We start from the raw sequence: 22,569 nt of genomic DNA on the forward strand, positions 1-22,569 counted from the left end.
TGACAACAGATTATATCTAATCCTACAGACACATGACGTAGCCTTGTGTTATAAGAATAGTAATAAGTAGGCTGCATTCCAAAAACCAAATGTTTCTTTCGTACTAAGAAGTTTAACGCTTTATCAGTGCCAAATCTCACTTGGCAAGCTTATGGGAAACCCAATTTGCATTTTCACTGTACATTATAAAAGCTGTAAAAGATGTTATAACTAACATGAAATTTACAAATTCATAAACTAGAACCATGGAAGGAAATCATGTTGCGAGAAAATAAACGAGAATAATCATGTACAACTAACAGAATTGTACAGATTGAACGAGAATAATCATGTACAACTAACAGAATTGTACAGATTGATACAACTAGCAAGTAATAGTTGATTAAATACCTGGTGCCTTTCCTTCCATTTGGGGAAAAAATCATTCCCTAGCAAAGCAAATAGATGGTCTCTCATTTCGTCAACTGTTATGAGCAAGCATTTAAATCTTACAGCTGCATATAACCAATACCTGATGCACACATGAATGGTAATTCAGAAATGAATACACAAAAAAGAATAAAAGAAATACTAGCAACAACAGGAAGTGAGAAAGAAAATCTTTTATTATGTTCATGAAATATGAATTGACTTTTATATTTCACAAACGACAATCTTAGTTAAATTTTGTTAGTAAATGTCCTAATATATATGTGCGTCACATTCATAACACAATACATCTAACAAAGACAGTAAGGGGCTAGATAAAAAGTTAGTGTTCTTCTAATGCTTCACTAGAGGACTAAATTGAAATATGATTGTGGAGAAAAGTTAACAAAAACTAACAAAGAAGAAACAAAATACTATAACCTCAATAAAATCTACAATGAATATACTTTACTTTTGTTTGAGAGAATCTTTCGGATTAATCACATAGAATAATTTTCTGGTTGACGTTTCGAACCTACCCATGAGGTTCATCTTCTAGTAGACGTTTCGAACCTACCAATACTTTTATTTCCAAAAAATGCATTCTTCCAACTACATTCACAAGAGATTGCAATCATGCAAATCATATTTATAAATGATATTAGTATTTGAAAAAAAACTCATTTACAAAATAGGGAATCAATGCATGCTATAATAGACTGGGTACATTTATAAAGGTCACCCTCCAAATGCTTCCAGCTTTTATATTGAAAACATAAAATTCCTAAGATCATTATGGGCATTAATTATTGATTGTCTGATGCTAAGCCTAATGTTTATAATCTAAATCCTAATATGGTATCAGAGTAGGTAATACCTGCCTTGTGTGTATGTTCATGATTGTGGATAGATGCCCACTGTTTATTTTGTACCCCAGCCCAATATCATGCTCTTATACCATGTGAAAAAATAATAATCTATATAGTTGAGGATGTGGAACCAAACAAATTTATTCACAGGAGTCCAAGATTCAATAAGATAGATACATCTGTATCCATATGTTTCGTAATTAAGATATCAACATTACCTAACTACTAACACTTTATCTAATGATACTTTATGTTGATTTTCTAGTGCAATCAAGACTAGTACAATTTTCAATCTGATTACTACTTCTAATGATACAATTAGACTTCTTTAGAACATTCCAATCATTAAGCAGTTATACATGAAAAATTTCAACCATTAACTTCTTCAGTAGAGCAATAGAGATCACAGTAAACAATAAAACAAGAGACACCAAATTTTTTGGTCAACGACCAGGGCAAAACCCACAAGAGGAAAAACACAACAAATATTTCCTTATGAGAGAAAGTTCAATTCATCAAAATGTACATCAGAATATTCCAAACAAAATTCCAATCTTCTGACCTCAATATTTGCCAAGTCAAACCAGTCAAAGGAGAGAATATAGTCAACGCAAAGTCTGCAACAGAGTGCTGAACAGAAGGGGCTGAAATTCAGGCAAATCACAGTCAAATTTCAGTCAAAGCATAGAAGTTGACCTGCCGTCAACCCTCGGTCAATGAGCCATTCAGGTCAGAACTTTGGTCAAACAGAGTCAACAAACCACTGAAAATCTCGGCCTCCAAAACCAGTCAAAATCTTGGTCAAACAGAAGCAAATAATCCCAAGTCAACGTTGGTCAAACAGAAGTCAAGAGAGCTGGTCAATGCAGAAATATTCTTCTTCTTTTCTCCTTCGCACATGTGGATAGATCTCCTTGTTTCAGATCAAAATGGATGAGATGAATGAGGTGCCAAATGAGGTCAATCGAACTTCTATTTATATGAGTTGGGAGGAGGGTTTTGACCATAGGGTCAAACCCATTCAATCACTGGGGCTGACTTGACCAAATGAGGCCGACTTGGTGAACATGAAAATACAAATTAAATCGAAATTCTATTTATATGTGAGTTAGGAGGAGGGTTTTGACCATAGGGTCAAACCCATTCAATGAGTGGGGCTGACTTGACCAAATGAGGCCGACTTGGTCAACATGAAAAATACAAATTTTCTCCTTTGATTTGCCAATGAAAATACCGACTGAAGCTACCAATTTTCAACACTCCCTCTTAGCTAAAGAAGTACTTTTCATTCTCTCTCTCTCTCAAGATCAATTTTCCCAACCAATCCATTAGTCACTCAGTAACAACCTAAGGGAGAGATCAAATGTACAAGTCTCATCACAAGGAAAGATACATAGCATCAAACTCATCCCATAAGCCAAAACCCAATGGCATGAGGGTTAGTGCCCAACTAACCATGGGGTCAATCAATGAGGCCAAATTCTCCAACCATATGCAATGGTTTCTCAATCAAGCACAATGACCCAAGAGAGTACACAGGGTCCATCTCCTCGACTATGTAGTCTCTCAGTCAAATACAATTACCCAAGGGAGAGAACTCAAAAATCAGTGTCCCCAACCAAACCCACTTGGTCTCTTAATCAACCACAATGACTTAAGAGATCACTCCAAGCAGCAAAACCAAATTCTCCAACCATATTGGTTTCTCAACCAATCTCAATGGCCCAAAGGAGTAACCAAGACAATCTTCCCGACCACAAATCTTGGTCTCTCAGCTAAGCCCAAGGAAGATTGTCAATCACATGATGCTATACAATCAATGCTCCCTCTCTCCTAGAGAGGGATCCTCATCAGCTCAAAGTTGTTCTCTGAAATAAGCAAATTTCATCCGGAACAATGGTTTTGTCAAAACATCAGCAACCTGCTCATCAGTAGGGACATATTTGAGCCTCATAGCTCCCCTCTTAACAATATTCCAGATGTAATGATATTTTATCTAAATGTGCTTCGACTTGTCATGAAAAATTGGGTTCTCGGAAAGCTTTGCATAGCTTTGATTATCACAATACACCAATGTTGCAATAATCGCGATTGGGATTAAATCGGCGGGGGTCTGAACAAAACAAAACAAAAACAAAAACAAAAAACAAAAAAAAAATCGTAAAAATCGGCAAAAAAAGGGGAAAATTTAAAAAATACAAAAATATGATTTTTTGGGGAAAAATTGCGATTAAATCATCGTTGATTTAATCGTTTCATGGAAAAACTCGCGATTTTCACAACACTGCAATATACAATGGTCGATTCCAGAACCTGATCAAACAAAACTAGCAAACAGCTTTCGAAGCCACTCAGCTTCACAACAGGGTAAACATGCAACTATATACTCAGCTTCAGCCATATTAAGAGCAACAGAAGTTTCCTTCTTACTAGACAATGAAATCATAGCAAAGCCCAAGCTAAAATAAAAACCAAAGGTGCTCTCTCTATCATCAATGTATCTAGCCCAATCAGCATTGGTAAAACCATGCCGCTACCATTTTCCATTAGAAATAGATCTCAGACCAAAATCAATGGTGCCATGCAGATATCTCAATATATGTTTCACTGCAACCCAATGCAAATGTCAAGGCCCACCCAAGAATTGGCTCAACGTGTTCACAACATAGCAGATATCAGGCTTAGCATTCACCAAATAGTTCAATGAGCCAATCAATTTGCGATACATAATGGGATCAACCAGATCATAATCACAATCTCACAGCTTCCTCAAATTTGTCACCATGGGAGTGTCCATGGACTTGCAGTGCATCATGCGAAATTTCTTAGGGATCTTAATGGTGTACTTTCCTTGTCCAGCGAAGATTTCATCAAGGTTTTTCCAAATTTCCAATCCCAAATAGTAATGCATAAGACCAAGATCCTTCATCTCAAATTCAAAAATCAGCTCCCTCTTACACTGGACAATGAGTACTTCGGCCCTTGTCAGAAACAAATCATCTACATACAACAACAAAATCAAGGGCTCTCCTTCAACAAATTTGAAGAACAAATTCAGACCAGCATCGCTCTTTTTGAAACCGAGGCTCAACAAATAGCTATCAATGTGAAAGTATTGTTACCCACAAAAAGTGGGTGACCCCATAGGAGAATTTTTCTCCTAGATATCTCTTCAGCCAGCAACTAGCAACCCCTGACAGCCACCAATGTAGCCGATATATTGTGAAATTTTATCTATGCTCCATGCTTCAGTCATATGTCCCCTCACCCATTTGTCAAAAGCATACGTTAGAAGGTGGGCAATCCAAACCAAAGGGTATGCTTTTCATTATGCAATCAAGTGCTTATGCTTGTTCTTCTTGGGCATTTGGGCATGGATTATTGGTGACTTGGAAGAAGGAATGGCTTTCACTGTGGTTTTGTCCCCTCACCTTAAATGGGGGGTTCATTCTCAATCCTAGTCCCATGGGATCTCGCCTATTCACCTATGGTTTTAGGAAGGGCACTACTTGGGAAACCTCAATTTTGGTAGCGTGGTCTTGTTTTCCCATTCCACATTTTTCACTCCCCTCCGCACATTACAAGCCCTATTTCATAATTTTCCATCTCTGCATCCACATGACCACCAAGTCCACAAGACACTAGCACCCCCCTCTCCTTCTCCACATATCTAAGTCAGGCCTGGAAATGTTGCCCCCGGAGGTTGATGCAACTAAAAGAGAGTTAAAAGCATATGATGGCCACAAGCAAGAAACAAAAAAAAAAGAATATTATAAAATGCACAAGATGGTCGGGACATTTAATATAGCATGTCGAAAAAAGCCAAACATGAGCTCTACCCCTTATCATTATGGCCATCACCCTGGTTCCTAAGGCCCCATGAGTGACCTCCCACATCATCAAGTGTTGGAAATGTAACTAGGTTCGCTCTCCATTTAATGTATTTGAGTCATCTTGTAATGTACTTGTCAAAAGAATAAAGAAAAGAATTTTTATTATTATTATTGTGACTTATTAAAGCATGGGTTTCATGCTTGGGTTACCACATTTTAGGTCAAAGTCCCCATTGAGGACTTCTAGGATGTATTCTGAGTCAATAGAGCCATTATACTTTTAAAGAGACCCTTCTTGGGCTTTTGAATCATGTAAAAAGATTAAGTATTGAGTCAAACGTAATTTATGTATCCTCCACATCATGTCAGCCTAGAAGAGATCAAGTCAGCCTAAGCACATCAATTCGACCTCCCTTGAAGCCTATAAATAGAAGCAAGTCGAATTCATTTGGAGTACACTATCTCAACCAAGTTCGATATCTCTAAGAAAGTTGGGAAGTGCGAAGTACGAAGTCGGGAAGCCAAAGGAAGTGCAAGTTGGGTGGAGTCTAAGGAGAAGAAGAAAAACAAAATTTTGTTGTCTCTCTCTCTCTGTTTCGTGCCCTAGATTGGGAGATCGAAGTCTTCCAAGTTTTTTTTATGCCGAAAGTGTTGAGAAATCTAGGGCATTAGTATTACGTGATTTCTCTTCCATTAGTAATTGTTTGTGAATGCTTTTTCTTGTTTAGATTAGGATCTTCTTCTTGTTAGATTATTAGTGTTCTTCTTCATCAAACAGTAACCAATGCGTGAACATAAATACACAAGAGACAAAGCATGTAGGCTATGAGCCAGGGCCAAAACCTCCCACTGTTTGAGAGGAAAACCTTCTTCTTCTAGAAATTCCAATTGACGAATACCAAGACCAAGGCCCTTGACCTATTAGCCACTCCAAGACCAAGACACTAGTTCTCTGTTCTTCTTCTTGACTCCTCTTCTTCTTCTACCTTCTTCGCTCTGAGATCACCTCTTCAACGAACTGTAGATATACTAGTTATGGCACCGAAACTTGTCAATGTATTGTCACCAAAATGTGACCTCTGCAGTAGCACCAAAACACAGTGATACATCACTGAATAATAGCTCCAAAGCATCGATGTTCCTTCATCACTTATTGCGGTCCCTTGACCCATCCTAATTGTTCTCCTTTTTCATATCACTGTACATCTGAGACTCAGAGAGGCATCCGAACAGTCTTCTATAGTTCCTTCTTGCTGTAACTCTGTTGTCCTTTCATCATAACAGACCCTCGCTATCCCTTGAAACATCTCTGTAGGCTTCATCCGAATTACCTTATGTTCTGAGATCCGAATCCAAGCTTGATAACCATACGAAAATTCAGAGTAATCCTAACTCTGTTTTCTGTGTTATGTGAAGAGTCTACCTGCCCCATATATAGAAGTCGACATATATACAGCGAAGGGATGTGTAATTTGAAGCCGACATGAAATTCCTTTCTGTTTTGAGTCTGACATCAAGAGCAGGACTAGTGCTTGTCATTAGAGGGCTTTTAGACATTTTCATAGACTCGTATACATTGACTCATGCTCAAGAAGAGCTCTTCATACATGACATTGACTCTTTGACTTAATGATAAATCCTAAGGCTCTCAATGGGAGCCAGTAACAAATAAAATCTCTTGCTCATGAAACCCATGAAACAAGGCATTACAAAAATAATTTTATTCCTTTCTTTTCATCATTTACAAAGATCATGATTACATGTCATTATGAAGACCGAACCTAGTTACTTTTTGTTGAGAATGCAACAAGATGATGGAGCTTAGTGGAAAGGAGTCACCTTCACTAAGTGGGCCCGCAAGCAAATTATGGCGCAAAGTCTATTTTTAGACTGTCTATTTTTAGACATATGGATCATGGTCTATGAGTTGTAGTATGCTGTTTATGGATGATTGGTCATGTTGGGAAAAATAGATGGAATTCTATTTTTGGATCACAACAGGAGTGATCAGAGTCTATTTTTAGATTGTTAGTCAAAAATAGAAAAGTCAAATATTATTGTCTCATAATAATATTTAGACTATAAACATTATCTTATTCTCTTGGAGCACTTCAGTTTGAGCTACAGATGTGGCACATGCAGCTGTCAGAAGGAAGTATACTTTTCTTGTGAGTCAGTTGAGCTATTGCATGCATGACATCAGTTAGAACTCATGCATGTGAGTTCTGTGGAGTTGGATGTGGAGTTGATGGAGTTGTCTTCAGTTTGACTTTGTTAAACTAGTTGTAATTAGTCTAACTGCAAATAGATTAGTGATGAGTGATGTGAATTAGTTATTAACTCATAATGCAACTGAAGAATACATCAGTTAACTCAATGCATGTACAGTTCAGTGGAAACAGGTGTTATAGGTTGAGATTGCTATCAGTTGTGACTATAGTTGTGCATGAGATCTTGCACAATCAATGGATTGAGTATGCCAATGAGTATTGCACAGTATATGCCCAGTGAAATAGCCTCTGCTCAAGTGATTTCCAGAGTGAGTGATTTTCACATGGTATTGTGCAATAGAGGCAGGCAAAGCAGCGGAGGACATTTTGAACCTGTGACTTGTTTGGATCGGAGCTAGTTTTGTGTGTAACAGGTGGAGATAGTGCTGGATACTTGTGAGGAGTATTGTACTATGTATTGTTACATGTTCTCAATCATTAATATACAGATAGTGTGGGGTTTTCAGCTGTATGCTTTCCCCGGGTTACATATTGTGTTAATGTGTGCATGCTATTGATGTTTTCATTGTTTTTGATGCTGCTAAATTCATTATCAACGTAGAGGAGCTTATGTATTATGCATGTATTCTGCAATAGTGTATAATCAGGATAATCTCTGTGAATAAGTTTGATATTATTCAAAATTTCTACATGGTATCAGAGGTGTTGATCATCAGATCTACTATTCAGAAAGTGTTTACATTTTATTTCTTCAGGCAAAGTCTGTAATCGGGCCAGGTAGCCTCTGGATTCATCCTTCCTTTGGAAGGTGAGATATCCGGTGAATGCCCATACAGTCAATCTCTGTACGAGAAATACTTTGTTCTCACGAATCTTAGATCAGAGGCGGTTGAGTTTGGAGCTGGTGGAATTCGAATTCGCAGCAGTGTTTTCTTGGTGTCAAAGTTGAAATGCCTTTCAACGGATTGCGATTGGAGTATGCTCTTGAGGGCAGCTCGAACTATATTGCATGGAAGGACGGGATGGAGGTGGTGTTAGATGATAATGGGCTGAAGGAGTTCATAGAGGCTGATGTCCCAAAGCCTACTGATGCTGCGCAAGTTGAGGCTTGGTAAAAGAAGACAGCAAAGTGTCGAAGGATTCTGTTGGAGGGCGTGAAGGATCACATTGTGTCCAGCCTGCACGGAAAGGCTTCTCCATACTTGATGTGGAAAGTGTTGACAGAATTATTCCAAAGCAAGAGCGATCAGAGGAAGCAGGCGCTCAAGGATAAACTCAGAAACATCAAATGTGAGAAAGGCGACAGTATACCTAAGTATCTCACGAAGTTCACTCAGTGCAGGGATGAGCTGGGAAGTGTGGGGGTGACTGTCGATGATGAGGACTTGGTGAGCTTGGCTCTCCTTGGTCTTCCGAAGAGTTGGCATTCCTATCAGGACTCTGTCAATGGTCGGGAGAAATTGCCAGGATGGGAGAGACTTTGGTCAAATCTTGTGCAGGAGGAGATCAGGGGGAATACCAGGGACGGATCTTCATCAAAGGGAAGAACAAGAAAGCTTCTCATTCCGGTGCGAAAGGCAAGAAGCAGGACATGTCCAAGGTGAAGTGCTTTCACTGTCACTAGCACAGACACTATGCCACTAATTGTCTGCAGAATAAGAAGAACAAGCAAGCTGCTGGATCTTCAGCAGGAGAGGCTCTAGCCTCGCAGTTTGAGCTTGATTTTTCATTGATCGCATGCTTGGTTTCAAGTGTGATGGGATCGGTATGGTTCTTGGACAGTGGTGCGTCTTTTCACATGACAGGAGATCGAGATTTGTTTTATGATCTGGAGGACAAAGATCTTGGAGTGCACATCGAGATGGGCGATGATGGTAGATATAGTGCAACCGGTATTGGTACCATTTCCTTTGAGAGGGAGTCTGGTAAACCCTTCTTATTGAAGGAAGTGATGCATGTTCCAGGATTGAAGAAGAATCTTATCTCTGTCGCGATGTTAGAAGACAAGGGATATGATGTTGTTTTCAGTGAGGGAAAGGCTTTCCTGCGCAGCAAGACAACTGGAGAAACCCAGAAGATAGGGGTTCGAGTGAGGAACCTTTATCAGTTGCATGTAGATGGATGCGCAACAATGGCATGCAAGGCAGAAGGATTGGTGAACCGGGATGATGGCGAGTTGTGGCACAGGAGATTGGGTCACCTTCACCATGGAGCCTTGAAGATAATGCAGCAGATCACTACAGGGCTTCCTAAAGGCACTCTTGCGCAGTCAAATCAGTGCAAGGGGTGTACTTTGCGAAAGTTTGTGAAAGCCACCTTTCACGAGAAGGATAGTCGCGCCACGACGATCCTTGAGAGAATTCACACAGACATGTGTGGACCTTTCTCAGTAGCTTCGACAGCAAAGCACAGGTATTATGTGATCTTTGTTGATGATTTCTCTCGTAAGTGCTGGATCTTCTTCATGCAGAAGAAGAGCGAGACATACTCAAAGTTCTGTGAGTTCAAAGCACTAGTCAAGAAGGAGTCAGGGAAGAAGGTGAAGGCTCTTAGGAGCGATAATGGTGGTGAATACATCTCTGGCGAGTTCAAGGACTTTTGCAGTGCAGAAGTGATTCGAAGAGAGCTCATAGCTCCCCATAACCCATAGCAGAACGGGGTTGCTGAGAGGAAGAACAGAACGATCGTGGGTGTTGCACAAGCGATGTTGCATGATCAGAGCCTACCCCTTCACTTGTGGGCGGAAGCATGCAATACAGCAGTTTATGTGCAGAACCGTTGTCCTCACAGGATACTTGGCATGAGTACACCCGAGGAGGCTTATTCTGGTAAGAGACCTGATATTTCTCATTTGAGGATTTTGGTTCTAATGTTTACATGCATGTGACGAAGGATGCCAGGAAGAAGTTGGAGCCGACCACAGAGGTTTGGATATTTGTGGGGTACACTGATACGCCCCACAACTATCATGTGTATTTGTCAGACAGTGGCAAGACTGTTGTGCGACGGGATATAAAATTTCAGGAGGAGAAAGCCATGAAGTGTTCGCTTGAGAGGGAGCCACACTTGCATGCAAATGAGGAGCTATTAGTTCCTAAAGATGAGCTTCAAGACGTGGATCAGCCACAGGACGAAGTTCATGGAGTGGAAGAGACCACTCATGCAGTGTCAACCATCAGAGGGCGAAAGCGCTTGACAGAAGCTGAGCAACTGGCTCAAGATGCAGAGAAAGTTGTAGGACCACCTACAGCCCAACGCAGGCAGAGACAGTCACCTGATCGGTACACTGGATACATGGCTCTTATGAGCAAATGTGTTGTGACTGAGCCATCCTCTTTCGAGGAAGCTGTGGAGGATCCCGCATGGGTAGATGCCATGGTGGAAGAGTATGATTCGATTGTCAAAAACAGTGCATGGGAGATTGTCCCAAGACCGGAAGGGAAATCAATGGTGGGTTCGAGATGGATCTACAAAGTTAAGCAGGCAGCTGACGGGAGTGTGGAGAAGTACAAGGCAAGATTTGTTGCCCGAGGCTTTTCACAGATAGAGGGGATCGATTATGAGGAGACCTTTGCACCTGTCGCAAGGTATTCTTCCATATGGACGATTCTTGCTCTCTCAGCGCAAATGGGATGGAACATTCATCAGATGGATGTGAAGACTGCGTTCCTCAACGGAGTCATTGAGGAGGAGGTGTACATTGAGCAGCCCAAAGGTTTTGAGATCTTCAGCAACGAGTTACATGTGTGCAGGCTCAAGAGAGCACTGTATGGGTTGAAACAAGCACCACGTGCTTGGTACACACGGATAGACAGCGATTTCACCGGACTTGGATTCTCCAAGAGTGAGGCGGATCCTAACCTATACCAGATTGTGGTGGAGGGTAAGTTGCTTATCATTGTACTTTATGTAGATGATTTGATTCTAACGGGTGATGAGCTATTGATACTTTCATGCAAGGATGATCTTGCTAAGGAGTTTGAGATGAAGGACTTGGGCCTCCTTCATTATTTCCTGGGATTGGAAATTTGGCAGCGCAGTGATGGACTATTTGTTTCTCAGGGTAAGTATGCTCGGGAGATACTGGAGAAGTTCAACATGCATGGCTGCAAGCCTGTTGATACTCCTCTTCCTGGAGGTTGGAGGAAGGAGGATGCCACTTCGGCAGAAGAAGTGGATGCCACTGTTTATCGACAGTTGGTGGGGTCGCTTATGTATCTGGTCAATACACGACCCGATATATGCTATGCTGTTAACCAGCTTTCACAAGCTATGGTTAAGCCAACCAAGCTCTTCTGGAAGGCAGGCAAGCATGTATTGCGTTATTTGAGAGGCACATCGGGATATGGATTGTGGTACAGATAGGAGGATGAGGTGAAGCTATGTGGCTTCACGGATGCAGATTGGGCAGGGAGGTACAGCAGGAAGCAGAGATCCGTGGCACTCAGTTCAGCAGAGGCCGAGTATATGGCAGCAAGTTTGGCTGCATGCGAGGCTATATGGATGAGGAAAATCCTGGTCGGTTTGTTCGGTTCTCACTTGGAGCCTACTGCGATTTACTGTGATAACCAGAGTTGCATTAAACTCTCGGCTAATCCTATATTTCATGATAGATCTAAGCACATTGACATCAGGTACCATCATATCAGAGATTGTGTGCAGCGGAGAGTCATGTTACTTTCATACATTCCAACGAAGGATCAGGATGCTGATATCTTGGCGAAGGCGCTCACCAGGAGCAAATTCAAATACCACCGAGGCAGGATAGGGGTTGCTGATAATCCATATCTTGTTGAGAGGGAGTGTTGAGAATGCAACAAGATGATGGAGCTTAGTGGAAAGGAGTCGCCTTCACTAAGTGGGCCCGCAGGAAAATTATAGCGCAAAGTCTATTTTTAGATTGTCTATTTTTAGACATATGGATCATGGTCTATGAGTTGCAGTATGTTGTTTATGGATGATTGGTCATGTTGGGAAAAATAGATGGACTTCTATATTTGGACTAAGAACATTATCTTATTCTCTTGGAGCACTTCAGTTTGAGCTACTGATGTGGCACATGCAGCTGTCAGAAGGAAGTATGCTTTTCTTGTGAGTCAATTGAGCTATTGCATGCATGACATCAGTTAGAAGTCATGCATGTGAGTTCTGTGGAGTTGGATGTGGAGTTGATGGAGTTGTGTTCAGTTTGACTTTGTTAAACTAGTTGTAATTAGTCTAACTGCAAATAGATTAGTGATGAGTGATGTGAATTAATTATTAACTCATAATGCAACTGAAGAATACATCAGTTAACTCAATGCATGTACAATTCAGTGGAGACGGGTGTTAGAGATTGAGATTGCTATCAGTTGTGACTATAGTTGTGCATGAGATCTTGCACAATCAATGGATTGAGTATGCCAATGAGTATTGCACAATATATGCCCAATGAAATAGCCTCTGCTCACGTGATTTCCAGAGTGAGTGATTTTCACATGGTATTGTGCAATAGAGGCAAGCAAAGCAGCGGAGAAGATTTTGAACCTGTGACTTGTTCGGATCGGGGCTAGTTTTGTGTGTAACAAGTGGAGATAGTGCTGGATACTTGTGAGGAGTATTGTACTATGTATTGTTACATGTTCCCAATCATTAATATACAGATAGTTTGGGGTTTTCAGCTGTAAGCTTTCCCGGGTTACATACTGTGTTAATGTGTGCATGCTATTGATGTTTTCATTGTTTTTATGCTGCTAAATTGATGATCAACGTAGAGGAGCTTATGTATTATGCATGTATTCCGCAATAGTGTATAATCAGGATAATCTCTGTGAATAAGTGTCATATTATTCAAAATTTCTACACATTTAACAACACTCCCTCTTAACTAGGGAGGTATTCATAATGGTACTTGGTCATTCTCAATCTGAAGAATTTCTCATAAGAAGAATTCGGATTTGTAACTCATTTGTATAGCATCATATCAACCAGCATTGTTATATAGCAAGGCCTTGACTAACAGCTCTATCTCTCCACAAGATCAGAGCACAATGCTGGCGAGACCAATGATTTATAGACATACTCATCATTGTCTCTCTAGGAACATACCCCACCCGAGTTCACTTAGGATATGCTCCATAAGGACTATTCTTTTCTTGGACTCCCCAGTCCCACAAAGAATATTGGTCCTCCACGACTACTCTTACTGTTGGATGCCCTATCTCATCCTCAAAGAGCATCGGATGCCAAATGATTACACAATCCTCCATTCTGTCTTCCCAGGTGAAGAACAGAATGACATGTCTATCTCTCCTTTTCAAACCAGGAGGACATATTCCATTAAAGGAATGTACTCATTCCTATCACAAAGGAATGTACCTAAGCTCCCTGCTTAGGAATTTTCCAAGTTTCTTCCAAGTAAGAAACTTCTTTTCAGGCTCCCTCTTAACCAAGGACCTATCGCAACTCCTCATGTGGAGATCCTGAAACAACCAGCTGCTTGAAGAGCTCCTTCCTTTGATGTCATGAATTTCTTCTTCGTCAAGGAGTCTTCATCTTTGGGAACTTCTACATAGGGCACAGATCATCCATCACTTTTATCCATGAGTTAGTCATGTTCTTAACTCATCAGAAAGTGATCCATCAAATTTTCCATCTGGCTTTGCTTCATGTCATTCTGCTTTCATGCCATATTTTTCGGAAGGACATTACATCCTTCTATATGGTCTGCTTGGAAGTCATTCACAGATCTTCCCTTTGACAATCCTACATAAGCCCAACCAGATGTTAGTTCAAAAATAATCAATGAACACTTCAAATCAAAATTACCTTTGTGATGATATTTCACCATGACATCTTCCTGTAAGTATCAGCATCCTGCATGCAGATTGACACATCTCCCACAGATATTCAGTGTCAAGGGTCTCTATCTTTTTTGACTTCCATCAGAGTCTTCACATTTTTCCGGGAGATATTCTAGTCACATCTTCTTGGACTTCGGATGTTGAATGCCTTCTACCATCATTGCATATTATCACGATCTCTTCCTGTCTCTTCACACACTTCATTCTCAGGAGCTTCCAATCAGAGTTCCTCAATCGTAGTCAACCACCTCATACTTCATATGAGGACATATTATGTTGATTTCATCTAGTGTGACTCATGCCTTCCGACATTCTTTCATAGGAGGAGATTCCTTTCCTTTGATCATGCTTCAAAATAGAAGTAGTGATCCTTGTTACCTGCAACCATACGACATGACTTTATAATATTAAATACAAGCATACATACCTTATTTACCTTTAGGTCATCTAGGTTTCTTTCAACAGCTTCCTTGATTGAAAAGAATCTTCAACCCCTTGATCTGCTTCATCTCTCATGTCATCATACCATCATCCCATGAACTCCACAAATTGGAGTTTCTGATGAAACACTTGCTTTCTCTCTAGATCGGTGAATCCTCCAATGAGGATTCCATCTCGCATATCCTTATTCAGCAGATGTTTCCCTTTTAAACAGATGTATGATGAGACTTGTCCTGGATGACTTCTTCCTTTGATTTTTCAATGAGGTCACCAAGAGCTATATCCTTTGACTATCAGACATCCTTCATGTTTCCTATGGTGATGTCACGAGCTCTTGTTTCTAATGCTTCCATGATGCCATGATGCATCTTATTATTTATTATAGCCATATCCTATAAGGTTTAGGAGCTATGACAAGAACTTTTGTGAGGAAGACTATCTCAGTCGAGATCTCTTACTTCCTCTTTTCTTGGACTTCCTTTCTTCAGCTTCCTCCACTTCTTCGGTGATATGGGCTTCTTTTCTTTCTTTTGATATTGTCCCTTTAAGACAATCTATCCTGTAAAGTCCATAGTCTTTACTTGCATAGCATTGAATCTCAACTATGCTCTTCTTTCTTTTTCTGAGGAACAAATTTTCGAAACTTCCCTTTCCTTCCTGCAAATGTTTGAGTCATTTAACCTTCAACACTTTTGCCCTCAACTTGTCTTCTTCTATCTTGCATAGAAACCATAAGTTGTCGAATGAGGTAACTTTCTTATCCCCATGGATATATGTTACCTTGATCATCAGTTAGTGCATTTTAGATCAATGGTGATTATCTTCTTATCATCTCTCCCAGATCTCGTAGTTGAGATCTTATGAAGATATCCCTTCATCCTTTGATACCTTTAATTTTTGTGTAGATCAGATCTAAGTGATGTGACCTTCTTTAACGCATCTTCAGAGAATAGCTCTACCAGCCTATCATATATATCTCTTTGATGTCTCCAATATTGCTATATAGGGATGAGGGATCTTTCACTGATTACATTAGAATCCCTTAAGCCCTTTGATCCCTTTCCATGTATTCAGAGGAGACCTTTCCATTGATATGTTCACTTCGCCTTTTTCGAGGACTATGTCTATCCCCCTTTTCCATGCAAGGAGTTTCAATGACCCAACTACCTTATAGATCTCCTTGCAAACACGAAGTCATTTTACCAAATTGATTAAAGAATGAAAGATACTTACTTGACAAGTAAAGATGAAATCTTCTACTTGATCACTTTGATGATGGTTGAAGAAGATGTATCAGTGCTCCTTCCTTGGATGATCTTCTTGAAGAGCAAGGATAGGAACCTTGCTTGAATGAGAGGGAACTTGCCTCATAGCTTTGAAGATGATGATAATGCCTTCTTGCTTTCAAGATACTTCAATTACTTTGGTAGTGAATGAGTGCAAATCAAAATTGCTAGTAGGGTTTCGACTTTCTCCAAGATGATGTGATCTTCAACTAAAAAGTACTTCGAGCTACCTTGCTTTGTAGATAACTTGATGAGGGTCTTTGTGGTCTTTTGATTATGACTATAAAATCAAAATCTCTTGTTGTTGTAGACTGCTTCTTTGATCTAGGGTTTGATTCTTCAATGTAGCTCTTGCTTTGATAACCTTCAACTTGCTTTGATGCTTTAATTGAAACTCGATCCTTGAATGTCTCTTTGACTAGATGCCCTTCCTTTGAATTGAATGCCCTAGCTCTGATACCATGTTGAGAAATCTAGGGCATTAGTATTAGGTGATTTCTCTTCCATTAGTAATTGGATTGTGAATACTTTTTCTTGTTTAGATTAGGATCTTCTTCTTGTTAGATTATTAGTGTTCTTCTTCATCAAACAGTAACCAATGCATGAACATAAATACACAAGAGACACAGCATGTAGGCTATGAGCCAAGGCCAAAGCCTCTCACCATTTGAGAGGAAAACCTGCACAAATTCTTCTTCTAGAAATTCCAATTGACAAATACCAAGACCAAGACCCTTGACCTATTAGCCACTCCAAGACCAAGACACTAGTTCTATGTTCTTCTTCTTGACTCCTCTTCTTCTTCTAACTTCTTCACTCTGAGATCACCTCTTCAACGAACTGTAGATATACTAGTTATGGCACCGAAACTTGTCAATGTATTGTCACCAAAATGTGACCTCTGCAGTAGCACCAAAACACAGTGATACATCACTGAATAATAGCTCCAAAGCTTCGTTGTTCCTTCATCACTTCTTGTTGTCCCTTGACCCATCCGAATTGTTCTCCCTTTTCATATCACTGTCCATCTGAGACTCAGAGAGGCATCTGAACAGTCTTTTGTAGTTCCTTCTTGTTGTAACTCTGTTGTCCTTTCATCATAACAGACCCTCGCTATCCCTTGAAACATCTCTCTAGGCTTCATCTGAATTACCTTTTGTTCTAAGATCTGAATCCGAGCTTGATAACCATCCGAAAATTCAGAGTAATCCGAACTTTGTTTTTTGTGTTATGTGAAGAGTCTACCCGCCTATATATAGTAGTCTCCCATATATATAAGCCGACATATATACAGCAAAGGGATGTGTCTCTAATTTGAAGCCGACATGAAATTCCTTTTTGTTTTGAGGCCGACATCAAGAGCAGGACTAGTGCTTGTCATTGGAGGGCTTTTAGACATTTTCATAGACTCATATACATTGACTCATGCTCAAGAAGAGCTCTTCATACATGTCATTGACTCTTTGACTTAATGATAAATCTTAGGGCTCTAATGGGAGCCACTAACAAATAAAATCTCTTGCTCATGAAACCCATGAAGCGAGGCATTACAAAAATAATTTTATTCCTTTCTTTTCATCATTTACAAAGATCATGATTATATGTCATTATGAAGACCGAAACTAGTTACTTTTAACAACAGGAAGTTGCCTAATGCCGAAAGCTGCCTAATGTCGAAAGCTACTACATAGTTGAAGTTGCTGGAAGAGAGGTCGAAGATCTAGGAGGCAGACTTGGTGTGGAGGGAAGGTTTGGTCTTTGTCTAGGATGAAGAGTCTCAAAGAATATTATTGGAAGGAAGAGAATTTTGATTGGGTTTTCCCCTCAAAGGGGGTTTTTCCCTGGCATAGTGCCTACATTTGGTGTCCATTGTTTTCCGTGCTTTCGGTTTAGTAATTGCTTGATGAACTAAAAGAAAGAAGATATAAAGAATTCTAATAACAAATCAAGAACATCACAAGTAATTATCAAGAATAAGAAAATCTTTCTGCCTTTTCAATTTTCTAACACAAGGAACCCACACACATCGCAACCCCTCCTAGGCGATGAACAACCCAACCTTAAGGGGGTAATAACTACTTTATATCAATTCACAGTATGCTCTCATTTCCTGGAGCCTCGAGCAATAATACAAAGAAAAATTAATAAAAGGCAAAAGGCAAATAAAGAAGGGTGGAAAAACAAATGTCGAGGTAACTTATGCATACCCAATTGCTCCCTCCTACATCTATACACCTTGTTACTCTCATGTCCCCATTTTTATTTTCCTCTATAGTACAACCAGGGTGGATTTCCAGGGCACGGGATGGCCAAGTCATGGGAGCAAGTTTATGTCATCAGGGGTTCTGAGGGAGTTTTGAGGAGTTTTTATGGGATCTAATGGCATTCGCTTGGCATATTCCATCATCCGCACAATTTGTCTTTCGTTCTGTTGCATTCCAACAACTTTCAAAAAATAGCATTATTATGGGGCCTAACTTAATTAATTATGCTCGAGGTGGCATTCCGGGAAGATTAATTGATGGAACACCTCAGTGTAATAGCTCGTTGGAACCGGAACGAGAAAATCTACAGGATGGGATGCTGAGAAGTGACTTCCAGTGGTCGGAGAGAGTATGGTGGCCAATTTACCATTTTCCCACATTAAAAAGATATTTTAATTAAGGGAAATGTGCTCAATGATTAAAATAATAATAAAATAGGAGCTTCTAGAGGGGTCCATCAGATCTATAAAAAGAGGAGGAGGCCATTAGAGGACATCTTGGATTTGATCTTCTTCTTGTATGAGAGGTTTGAGAACCCGGTTCTCTACTTCATTTATAGCCCTAGGACGGAAACCCTCGGGTGATTCAGTGAGGTTGGGAGAGTACCCACCTTCCCTTGGTGATTTCATCCAGAATTCACAAGAGAGCTTAGAAGTGCAGTTCAATTCAGTTTAGAGGGCCAGCGTAGCATTGGAGCAGATTCTTGAGGCGATTTTTCCATCTTAGCTATTTTGTTGTATCAACATGTAAACCCCAGTTTTTATTATAATAAAAGTTGAGATTGTTCCTATTCATCTTGTTGTTATTTTGTTGTATGATATTGGTTATATTTTTACATGGCAATGTTCTGTTAAAATAAATGGTAATTTTTATGGAGTAATTTTGGTTGAGTTAGATTTCCACAAATATCCCATTTTGGATATTACAGTGGTATCAAAGTTGTGCATCCTGCCAGCTTGAGGGTTATTGCAGAACAACCTCGGAGAAAATCAAGGGTTTTAGGAGAACTAGTTTTTGGAAAATTTCTAGTGTTGAAGATTTCCTCCTTTAAATATCCGACAATTTTGTTTCAAATTGTTGAATCAATAATTGGCCATCAAATTGTCGCTTGTGTATTAAGTATTCTACAATTTTTTATATTAATGTTTGGCCAAATAGAGTTTGGGCCAAATATTCTTCTATGAGGCCGAAATTAACAAGGCGATAGACAAAAATTATTTAAGCCAAAGTTCATTACATGGAAATTCTAATGGAACCATCAAGGAATTTCAAAGGAGTCGAAAATAATCATTGAAGAGCCGCCATCAAATTTGGGGCCAAGTCATGAGCTGTGAGCAAGGTTGGGGCCAACATTACGAAAGATTTTGTGACTGACAGTTTTATTTTGTGGAGGGTCGGGTTCCATTTCAGCTCGACAATTTGGAACATCAAATGTTAGTCATTTGGTAATCATGATTAGCAATTAATTAATGTTAGGATATTCCGACACATAGGATATAGTTAAGTTCAACTTGGTCTAGCATAGAGTTAGGTTAGAGTTAGGTAAAGTGTGTTTCTTTACCGTTGTACATTTTGTAACTTACAATCCGACGGTCACGATATGTAGTGATCCGACGGTTCACTCTCACCTCGGTATTACCGACACTTGATCCGTGGCTTGACACCCGATTGGTCCATGAGTTCTATTTAAAGCGCATGGAGGGTCATTGTTCGGGTAATCCGTGCATGAGAGAAGCTTATGTAAATTTTCATTCTTTGATTAATAAATTGTCTGTACCCACGTTGGGACAGGCCGTGGACTGTTTCCCTCCTTGCACTCTGAGGGTTTTAACCACGTCAAAAATACTGGTGTATTGATTTGAGATCTGGTTGTGAGCGGTGTCCTTTTGGTATTCTTTCTGAGGAACTTACCCTGTAAATTCCTACATGGTATCAGAGCTATTTGAGGGCCGCGTCCGTTGGTGATCCAAATCTGAAGCCGGTAGAACTGCATGCGGCTGTCGTTTCCTAGATCTGCTGTTTCTGACTGCTTTCGGGCCGAGAGGACTGCTCTGTTGCGTTCGGAGCATCTGTTTCAGTGAGGAACCCCTTTCGTTTCACGCGAAAAGGTTTCCGGTAGCCCTAGCTGCGTCATTTTTCAGATCGGGAGGTATACAGTTTTTTTTTTGCAGTTTACTGTCATTTTCTCTCTGCTTATTTCGGTTTCGGTTTATTTAGCCTTTTTTTTTCCCGGATCTATACCTTTCATTTCTGCGTATGCTCTTTGCCCTGCGACTCTGTGCGATCTGGGCAAATCAGAAACAGAAAGAAAGGATTTTTCTCATGCGTATGCTCTTTTCCCTGCACCTTAGTGTGATCTCGGAAAATCAGAAACATTGAGAAAAATATTTAGTTTTTCGGCTAAAGCTAACTTTGAGATTTTTTTTTAAAATTCTAGTTTTTTGGCTAAAGCTAACTTCGAGCCGTAAGGTTCGTTTTTCTTTGCATATTCGTGTTGGGTTTTGTGTTTTGTGTTTTGTAGGGGAAAAGAGCTTTCCAAGGCAAGCACGCAAATCGAGGCCCCCCCCCCCCCTCTCTCTCTCTCTCTCTCTCTCTCTCTCTCTCTCAAATATTTTGTATAGATCAATTGGTTCAAAGACCTTTTAAGAGAGTAGAGGTCTTGGGTTCAAGTCTCCATTTTGTGGGGGCGGATTTTTTCATTCCCGCACATTCGCGCACTTTGCCGGCAACGTCAACAATTTTTTTTCAAAAAGCCATAACTTCTTCATCCGGAAGCCTTTTTCAGAGCCGTTTTTTTTAAAACCGCCTATTTTTTCGAGATCTATCCATTGGACCACTTACTTTCAGCATCTTCAGCTTCAGTTTTTTTTCAAAAAAATGGAAAGTCCATGCCAAGTCATTCTTGACAGCACTAACTACTTCCAATGGGTAGCCTACATGGGAGATTTACTTAGAAGTAAAGGTCTCTTCAGAATAGCCACAGACCAAGAGAAGAAACCCAAAGATGAAGACAAGGCCGAAAAATGGGAAAATAGACAAGATCAAGCACGTGGTTTGATAGGAATGTCTGTTTCTCCTGATCTTAGATTCCACATTGCAGAAATTGAAACTCCTCATGAAGCATTAGAAAAACTTGCTAAAGTTTTTGGGATTAAAAATGAAATTAGAGCCCATCAACTTGAAAATGAGTTGCTTACTTTGGATCCTAATAATTTTTCTTGCATTGAAGATTTCTTGTCCAAATTCAAGACCCTTAGATATCTCTTGGAAGGTGTTAAAGTTAAGAAAGAAGATGGTAACCTTATTTATTCCATCCTTACTAAGTTGGGACCAGCCTACTCTGTATTTGTTTCCACTTTCCATTCTACAAGGGAAGCTTTCATTTGTCAAGGCAAAGACTACAAACCCCCTTCCTTTGACTCCTTTTGTGATTCCTTAATAAGAGAACAAGAAAAACTCTTACACCTTGGTCTTCTTAATCTTGGAAACTCTTCCACGAAAGCGTTAGCCGCCCAGCAGCAACCAAATTCAAAGAATCCTAAGAAGTCTTATCCTCAAAGGAATGGTCCTAAACCAACTCAGCCTCAAGATGAAAGATCATTTCAGCAAAATGATAAGACCAATAAAAACAAATGGAAGAAGACTGACAGACATTGTAACTTTTGTAATCGAGATGGCCACTTAGAATCTAAATGCTTTAAGAAGATGGAAGCCTTGGAAGCCGCAATGAAGAAACATAACATCCATGTGGAGCCTACTTCAACTTCAACTTCCGGAATGGCACTTTCTGCATGTCATTGTCAATCATCTCAGTCTGGTTATGCATTAAATGTATCTTCTTCTTCTTCTCATTCTCATGAGTGGCTCATTGATTCTGGAGCCTCTTGTCACATGGCCAAAAACCAAGCCATGTTTTCTTCTTTAAATGATTGTAACACCAAAAATATATATGTTGGTGATGATAGATCTCTTAATGTTGTAGGGACTGGAACTGTTCATCTAGACAATGGTCAGTTTAATGATGTATTATGTGTTCCAAACTTATCCTGCAACCTTCTATCTGTCTATCAGATAACTCATTCAGGTGAAGGTAAAATTGTTGAATTTTCACCTCATGATGTTGTAATCAAGGATCTAAAAGATCCTAAACAGATTCTAGCTACTGGTCTTGCTGATGATTCCAAAAGGTTGTATAAGTTTCACAACTTTGGGTCATCCCATCTTCCCTCAGTATTTGTTGCTCATAATGATGAAGTGAGCAAACTTTGGCATGAGCGGTTTGGTCACTTAAACTATCGCTCCCTTCAGCATCTATGTAAAGAAAATATGGTGACAGGTCTTCCTATGGTATCTTGCAAAGATGGTGTTTGTTCCGGATGTGTACTCGGAAAACAT

At 39.9% G+C, this 22,569-nt stretch overlaps 1 protein-coding gene across 1 annotated transcript in view; it reads right to left on the bottom strand.

Moving 5' to 3' along the window:
• The window catches only part of LOC149257152 (proteinaceous RNase P 1, chloroplastic/mitochondrial-like), a 171,384-nt gene that overhangs the window by 44,057 nt on the left and 104,758 nt on the right, over window positions 1–22,569 (bottom strand). Inside the window, exon 4 of the mRNA XM_089413657.1 lies at window positions 391–511. Coding sequence (XP_089269783.1) covers window positions 391–511 — 121 coding nt within the window. The remainder of the gene's footprint in view (window positions 1–390; window positions 512–22,569) is intronic.

Source organism: Pinus tabuliformis, chromosome 6, assembly GCF_031772625.1.
Source record: "Pinus tabuliformis cultivar Carrire ecotype Pingquan chromosome 6, CPIR1, whole genome shotgun sequence".
Taxonomy (NCBI): domain Eukaryota; kingdom Viridiplantae; phylum Streptophyta; class Pinopsida; order Pinales; family Pinaceae; genus Pinus; species Pinus tabuliformis.